The sequence below is a fragment of the Schistosoma mansoni genome, chromosome 7, assembly GCF_000237925.1.
Source record: "Schistosoma mansoni strain Puerto Rico chromosome 7, complete genome".
NCBI classification, from domain to species: Eukaryota; Metazoa; Platyhelminthes; class Trematoda; order Strigeidida; family Schistosomatidae; genus Schistosoma; species Schistosoma mansoni.
In genome coordinates, this window is record NC_031501.1 from 3,888,275 (window position 1) to 3,897,173 (window position 8,899).

The 8,899-nt window shown below is 34.8% G+C and overlaps 1 protein-coding gene across 1 annotated transcript in view; it reads right to left on the reverse strand.

The window, feature by feature from the left end:
- Smp_140230 (hypothetical protein) overlaps positions 1 to 6,397 on the reverse strand; it is a gene marked incomplete at both ends in the record, with an annotated part of 28,892 nt that extends 22,495 nt beyond the window's left edge. Inside the window, 2 exons of the mRNA XM_018798643.1 lie at positions 1,616 to 1,680; positions 6,001 to 6,397. Of these exons, the coding sequence (XP_018653564.1) occupies positions 1,616 to 1,680; positions 6,001 to 6,397 (462 nt within the window). The remainder of the gene's footprint in view (positions 1 to 1,615; positions 1,681 to 6,000) is intronic.
- Between the last annotated feature and the right edge of the window lie 2,502 nt (positions 6,398 to 8,899).

Genomic DNA, 8,899 nt, shown 5'->3' on the forward strand with positions numbered 1-8,899 from the left:
GTTGATGTTCACTCTGGGACTCAAACCCAGTACCTTTCGCTTCAAACGACATCGCGTTATCCACTCGGCCAGAGTGAACATCAACTCTGAGATGCAGGTACATCCAGCTGACGAGTCCCAAATACGACGAAACGCGCGTCCTGGATTCCACTGCTAGCCACTATCCATCTTTGCTTATGATGCTTGTGAATTAAGGCTATATCGAGGCAATACGCACAGTATGCACATATGCCAATTAGAGACTGACCAGTTGCAGTCCTAAAAACATCAATGGGAAGATCCAAACAAACAATACTAAGTAAATTTCAATTGTATACTAAGTTTTCATATCAATTATGCATTCAATGTGCTTCTGTTTGTGTCGTTATTTATTTAGCCCCTAGTGTTAACTGTCGGTACTGTTTGTCTAATGTTTATTAGTTAAGAGAAGACAAGCTAGATGAAGTACTGGTTCTTTGTTTTGTGCAGTAAATGTGTAGCTGCAATATTATCCATGGTGCTGTTGTTCGCTACAGTTAGTATATTCAATGAGACTATGACTTATGAACGAACAGTGAGTGAAGCCAAAGTGACCACAAGAAAATCCATCTACTAAGTAGGGTCTAAACATGGTTATAAATTACTGTTAGAAATATACACAGAATATGAGAAATATCATATTAACACAAACAATATATAAGCTGATTTAAAGTTCAATCTTCAAACTGATATAACTTGAATATATAATTCAAAAGCGTTAAATGTATATTTGAATTTATATTAAGTGAAATCGTTTTACAGAGATTAATGCGTATATTAAGTTGTTGGATATGGACAGTAGGAAACAGTGTATAAATCTTGGTTCTTTGTTACTTGGTGCTCTTTATCAAATTGTCTCTGAAATGTTCAGGGAACTGATATTGTGGTGTGTGCTACTGATGTCGATAGATATAAGTAGTATGTATTACCAATTGAAAGTTAAATGCCTGAAGACAGAAGGTTAAGAAGATCAATTTAAAGAGAACGAGGACAAAGAATATTTGGTATGGAAATGAAAGAAAAATGAAGTCTGAGACGATTGATTGACATTTGCAAAAGGAACCGTCAAGTTTGAGACAATTGAGTGACATTTTGCAAATGAAGTATTTACTATATGGTTCTCAGATTTTACTAAGAGATTCTGTAATTTTGTGTTCAAATATATTTGATTGTCCTACTTGTGTTCTTATTCACTACAATATTGTCAAGTGGATTCGAACCTGGGTTACCTAGTTTCACAGTATGAAAAGTTACCACTAATCTATTCGGCCGGCGAGTGTTCTGTAGGATTGAGACATTTAACCAGTCTTTTAATTTAACTTGAATTTCATAGTTTCGTGTCGAATACCTCTAATTCGTTAATATCAAAAAACAAGGTGGAATCATCATTATCGAATCAATTAAAATAACGGTCACATTGAAACTTGACCGATAAAATTCGATCAGTATTAAAAAGGACTAGACAGATATGAAATTGGCCACCATTCAGTAATTAAACAATACATTTGTGCAGATTCTTCAAGAACTGGCATCATGTGGATAACCGTTTAAAAAACAGTAATAACGCATATGATTATATTTATATAATCTAACTTACTTCAGTTTGTTTACCTTCGGAATTGATAAGTGCCCTTTCTGTTACAGCACGTAATAGATCACGAGCTTAGAATGAGTAAAATATGTGAAAAACAAGTTTGAAATAGGAAGACAATACAAACGTACTATATCAGTATGAAATTTTTTAAATGTTAGAAAATAAAATAATAAAAATTGAGTTGGTAAATTCGTTTTTACTTCCATAGTCTACATCATAGCCTAATCTTTTGTATCAGTTTGGGACTCCTCAGTAGTGAATATTCACTAGCTCAACAGGGATTGAACCCAAAACCTTTAGGTTCCGTAGCAAACACCTCTGAGTTGAAGTTCAAAGGTTTATATGTCTGATTTTAGTCAATGAATGATATTGTGCAGTTAGATTCTAATCTCATTGGTGTGTAACTGTCTCAAAGCCGACATGGCTGAATTCCACTGGTCATGGCTTCTTACTAACAATCCACATGTATCTCTTGGAATTAGTTACTCATAAGTAAATGATAGTTATCAGCATACGGATTTTGTGAAGATCGTTAGAATTTATAGTTTACATTATGAACTGATCTTAGCTACACTTATTCGATAACTATTTATCGAACGAGTTAAGAAAATACTCAATCGTATTTACCATTAACAAATCGATGAAAAAACAACTAATCAGACGTTAACGTATGAATTTTAAACCAATTCGTAGACTAGATACATGCTTAACACATCCAGAAGCATTCTATATCTTGTTGAACTTGACAAGAATATGGGAAACCTTAGCAAACAGAGATACTGATTCGCGCCGTCAAATCCCTGACACTTAGTGAAGATGTTGCATAGATATGACAACGAGGAAAGATCTAATTTGATTGTAACATAACTTACATAGACTCTCATCACAATTTGAATGAGAAATTTGATAGAAATTGGACACCAAGTATGCCAAAGATATCGGATATAAAATTATATTTGAAATAAACTCCGTGATTACAATCATTTCCAAGAAGTAGCTAAAGTCAGTTTGCTATAAAACTCAGTAGATTAGTTATGTAGTATTTGGTTTATTTCCGGGAAGGTAAATATAATGCTAGGTACCTAGGTCAAACGAGGAGGATGATTCTATATAACGTACGAGATTGACACGCAATAATAGTAAACTAATCATTTATGTCAGAAGCGGTTTTGTGGAGATTCCAGTATTTTCATAGTTGGAAGCGTGAGTCAATTGAAGCTAGACCACCATGGAAAACCTGGAAGCACTGGGCGGTCGTTTCGTCTTATTGTGGGACTCCTCAACAGTGCACATTCACGATCCCGCCTCGCGAGATTCGAACCTAGGACCTATCAGTCTTGCGCCAGAGAACTTAACCGATAGACCACTGGGCCGGCATCCCATGGTGTTTATGTCTAACTCCAACCAATCCACGAAGTTGAGCAACCGTTCACCAATTGTCTTCAGTGAGTTTCTTTCTATCTCACAACAGACCTGGTTTGAACTCTACTGGTCACTGCTTCTCACTAGAATCCCTGGATTTACCTCTCGAAGTCAGTCACTTATATCAAACAATATCAGTTTATGTTCACCAATAACACTCACTATTTTATGAACTAAATCAAATCGAAAACGAGATCCAGTGTATGATAACTTAATAGTCATGTGATCATTGTGAAATCTAAAGATGTCTAGACTCAATCTAAGGCCTATGATTGTGGACGTTTACAGGTTGAACGGTACCAATCTAGTAATAAACTTGTTAAGCTGAAATCGCTCAGTGTCTATAATGATACAAACTCATTTCATTTATTCTTACTGAACATCTCTTGCTCAAACTTCATCTAGATACGTTTTACAACAACAAAAAATAAACGTTAACAACAAAATCTCCTAATTATCTGAATCGTTGATTTAGAAAATCAAATAAAAAGTATGGCATTCAAGTGAATTGAATACTGAAGTGCATCATGCCACACTTCTATAAAATGTATGTAAAGGAAATTCGTTGATAAACAACCCAGTAATTGAATCTGTTCATCGTTGTTGTGGTTCATTAATTATGCTTCAAGTTTGTTTTTTTTTTGTGTTATTGTTAAGACTAAAACAAAAACTTGATTAACAGTGAAAATGAAGTATACTTAATGTAAGGATAGTTAAATAGGATAAAATTATGGATAAAGTTTGAGGAATAGTAGGAAACGGGGTGGACATGAGCTGTGACAACAGATTGAGTTTGTTTTTTTTTCTTTCAAGTTTATTACAGAAGTGAAAAATAAATTGATGAGGAATACTTCAAAGGAGCTTGTTATGGACTAATTTGTTGAAAACAAAGAAAAAAGATCAAGTGATGAAATAAAAAAAAACAAGAAGAGGAGACTAGAAAGAAAGGATGAGAAGAGTACTATAGCAATACAAAAAATTAAATCACTCTCAAGTATTTTCATAGTTGAAAACATGAGTCAATTGAAGCTAGACCACCAGGGAAAACCTGGAAGCAATGGACGGCCGTTTCGTTCTATTGTGGGACTTCTCAACAGTGCGCATCCACGACATCGCCTCACGAGATTCCAATCCAGGACTTACCAGTCTCGCGCCAGAGAACTTAACCGATAGACCACTGAGCCGGCATCCCATGGTGTTTATGTCTAACTCCAACCAATCCACGAAGTTGAGCAACCGTTCACCAATTGTCTTCAGTGAGTTTCTTTCTATCTCACAACAGACGTGGTTTGAACTCTACTGGTCACTGCTTTTCACTAGAACTCCTGGATTTACCTCTCGAAGTCAGTCACCAGTGAGCATATGATTATTATTATCAGATGGGGTTTTTGTGGAGATTTAGTATTTTCATAGTTGAGGAGTCCCACAATAGGACGAAACAACCGTCCAGTGCTTCCAAGTTTTCCATGGTGGTCTAGCTTCAATTGACTCATGCTTTCAACTATGAAAATACTAAATCCCCACAAAAAACTACTTCTGATAATAATTCTCAAGTAAATAAAAAAGGACTTTGATAACTAATCGGCTGAATGTTTTTTCATCAATTCCAAAGATGAAGGATTATGTTTTTATAAAAAGAATAAAAGTAATATGGTTTAATTTCATTTTTCCCCGTTATTGATTGTATGGATATCAATTGGTTATTACCTTTTGTTAGATATGTGTAACCTGAACAGATTGGCTAGATATACACATTATGACACAAAATAATATAAAATAGATGGAATGTGGCTAGAAGTAGAATCCAAAACGCATAATTCATCCTATTTGATACTAGTCGGCTGAATGTACCTGAATTTGTGAGTTTATTTTCACCCCGAGGCTCGAAATCAGCACTGTTCGTTTCAAACGCCATCGCGTTATGCACTTAGTTACTAAGTCCATATAGCTTGTCACTTCTGAAACAGGTATGAGATTTAACTCAATTTTTAATGTTTTGGATTATCCCGTTATTGACAATTTTAATACAATTTGATTTGTTTTAGTCAGCATATGGAAAAACGGTATTGGGTTTGAGTTTCAGGATGGGTATCAGCTCTAGGATGCAGGTAAATACAACTGAGTTCCAAATAGGAGGAAACGTTTATCCTGGATCCCACTGCTAGCCACATTTAATCTATTCTGTACCAAGTTTAGTAATGATGGATATATCGAGGTAAATGACAAAGGGTTGCGATTCACAAACCAAGACCGATCAAACTTCAGTCAAAAATATCAACAACAAGATAATTCACACCATTTCAAATTGAATATATTTAAGCAAAGTTCGATATTAGATAGTAGCGGAATTCAGGACATGTGTGTCACCTTATTTGGGACTTGTTAGATGGATGTATCTGCCATATTACTGTGTTGATGTCCGCATTGAAACTTGAACGTTAAACCTTACGCTTTAAATACCCAATGAGTCCAAATAACCACTAACTAGGTCAACTGTTTGGTAAAATATACTTACGATTCAAACCTTTCTGGTTAGCGTTTTTTAGCGAGTTGATTTTCTAAGGGGTGGGATCGCTAACCCCATGCCCAACCCTCTTTCTTTACCCGGGCTTGGGACCGGCAGTAGCCCCCGGAGAGCTACAGGCAGAGTGGGTTGGAGAATGCTGGTCGGCGGCCTATGCTCCATTGGGAGTAACAGGCGTAAGAAGAAAAAAGCTGAAGACGATACAAACCTTTACTACTTACAAGTAGTTTATTTTTTCTCCCTAAAATGCGTACTGCGGCGTGTATGGCCATCAAAACGCTTGTGTTACAAGATTAATTATCAACTAGGTTCATGATACTGAAAGCATGAAGTATTACAACAAGGTGTAAAACTAAAAAAACTGAGAGAATACATACATCTACAGTAGGGGAAATAAAGGAATTTTCAAACTTAGTCAAAATAATGAGAATTACGTACTTACATATATTAGGATTTCGGCGTAAATCAAGAACAACTAAAGAATGATTTCCACGATGTTGATCATCTATAGTAGATGATCTATTTGATTTCAAATGTATTTCATCATGTGTCATCGATTGATTCCCATTAGGTATTCGTAATCCAATCAATACAGCTAACCATGTACTTGCTGAGCTATCACTTAGATTACATGCTTGTAAATCAATAGCTTTCACCCATAAATCATCAATCAATGCATCAGCTAATTGAGTAGAGCCTTCATCACATATTTTTGGATTATCATTCAATGTGATACGTTTTAATCCACCAAGACGATCAAGTTCTGGAAAACGATAACGTAATGATTCTTGCCAAGCGGCATTATGTCTTTGCATTGCTTGATACTGGATACAAAACATATTATGAAATAAATAAAAGTGAATTGCGATTATATATGTATGCATACAAAGTCATCTTACGGTACTATAACTTATGGACAGACATTGAGTGAAGTCAAAGTTACCATGAGAAAATCCATCTACTAAGGAGGGTCTAAACATGATTATAAATTACTGTGAGAAATTAGAATCGGGATTCACAATTACAAGTTGGGGTTAAGAATTACAGTTAGGGTTTTCATTACGAACTGACAACAGTTATAATGTCTTAATACTATTTAGCCATATGGATGAATGAATTTTCCTCCGAAATTCAAGATTATCTTCAATTGAATGGGTTCATCCATAAATTAATCTCGCTATTGTGGATTGAACTTAATTATAATGTTTAGCTGCAAATTCTAAAATTTTTCATATAAAGGTTCACTATCTTGAAAATGTGTTCATGAGGTGCAGAACAACTTGAAATTACAGGTCATTGTTTAGATAAATATGTAAGTGAACACCGAAGGGAACTCAGATATCATGTATTTGTACCTATCTCAAGGTCAAACGGTGGGTAAGACATCATGAAGTTGATACACTATTAGCTGAAATTCATTATGGATCTAATCAATTTCATACCCGTTTATTATTAATGAATACAAGGAGAACAAATGTATAAATATCAGAAAGGGTTTTTGTGGATATCATAGTAATTTCAATAGTTGAGATCATGAGTCATGTTGGTCAATTTAGTGGATTGATTAAAGTTAGACATTAACACCGTTGGTTACGGCTCGGTGGTCGAGAGGATAAGCGCTTGCGCGCGAGACTGATAGGTCCTGGGTTGGAATCTCGCGAGGCGGGATCGTGGATGCGCACTGTTGAGGAGTTTCACAATAGGACGAAACGGCTGTTCAGTGCATCCAGGTTCTCCATGGTGGTCTAACTTCCATTGACTCATGATCTCAACCTGAGTTTTATCTTTTGATTTCGACAATTAAAACACTTCATAGTCATTTTGTATTTATTCACTCACATTAGTGGTTTTTTAATCTCATGGAACAAGTGTGTGTATCTTATAAATGAATCAGAAGTCATAGACAGTAAAGAAAAATTAATTTCCCTATTAAGTGAATGCAACAACTTAAAGAGTTGAACTCTACCAGTAAAATTCAGTATAACTAATTAACTGATTGCATCGAATAAAAAAGAAACAATCAATTGATGATGATGATGATGTTGGTGACGGCGATTTCTGTCTTTCTTTTTTCGATGCTTTCCATTTATAACAAATACCGTCGTTTCAAGTTCAAAATTCACAAATATAAAGTAATGTGAAATGTGGTGTTGGTGGTTGGATGTAGTCAACATGAACCTCTGGATTAAAGTTTTAAGCTATTAAGTACTCATCTGTAAGAGGTGCCTGTAATATTGAGAGGACATATCACATTCAATCAGTTGGTTACTCGCAAGCATTGTAGGAGCTGGTGCAAATAAACGTTGGTACAAGTTGCTACAGTGCTACATCAAAACACAATGAGATTAAACCATCAAGATTAATACCATAGAAATAGATTGTATCTATCAGATTTCGTAGCATTTATAATTCGTCTTGAAATATTTGTATTTTTTATCCCGTAACTTCATTGCCTTTTCACGAATCATATTGTCTATACTTAAACATCCTCACTACTACTGCTGATAAGATCACTTCTTTTCCTACTCTGACACTTATCCTGACGATTTCAATTGGTTGTGACGATGTGCTGCGAGAACTCGAATCGATAAACATGTGTTGAGTTCTACCTTGCTTATGACTGACTGATGGCAGAACTAGTAGGATTATCGGTAATAATAATATAATAATAATAAAACAGAATAGAGAATATGCTTTTCAAAGAAATTGTGAATCCGTGGCATAAAAGGTGTGAAAAAACAATAACAGTAATTCACAATCTGAAGAGTAAAGAAAAGTGGATGGACTTATACTATTGTGATAGTTTTTCAGTAATGTCACCCAAAATCTTCGATCCAACAGATCAAGATTATCTAGAGAATCCTAAACCAGATAATCAGCACGGTTTGTTATGATCACTTAGTGATATCATACAACAGAGCAGAACAATCTACAAATCAAATTTATTCATCCGACTTTGCTCTATTGATTAATAAAATTCATTTTTCGAAGAAAGTAGAATTAATAAGTGGCCAGATATTGAACATTGAATATGTATTGAACATATTGAATATTCACTTCTAATTCAGTGCTTTCAATGTACCTCAAAAGTCAGTCTTCTATTAGGTGAGATGGATTAACGATCCTTTATCAATGTTTTATAAAAGTGAAATATATTTAGTATTTTCAACCATTTTATCGTTCATTTAATGAATCAATGTTGCATATAAGAGTATAATTTTTACTGAGGATTTCATTTCAGTCTTATAAAAAACGATCTTCTATGAACAAGCCACTGTAATGCATCCCAACATGTTGGATGGCTAAATCGAATCAAGTGACAGTGAGTGCTTGAAATGAAA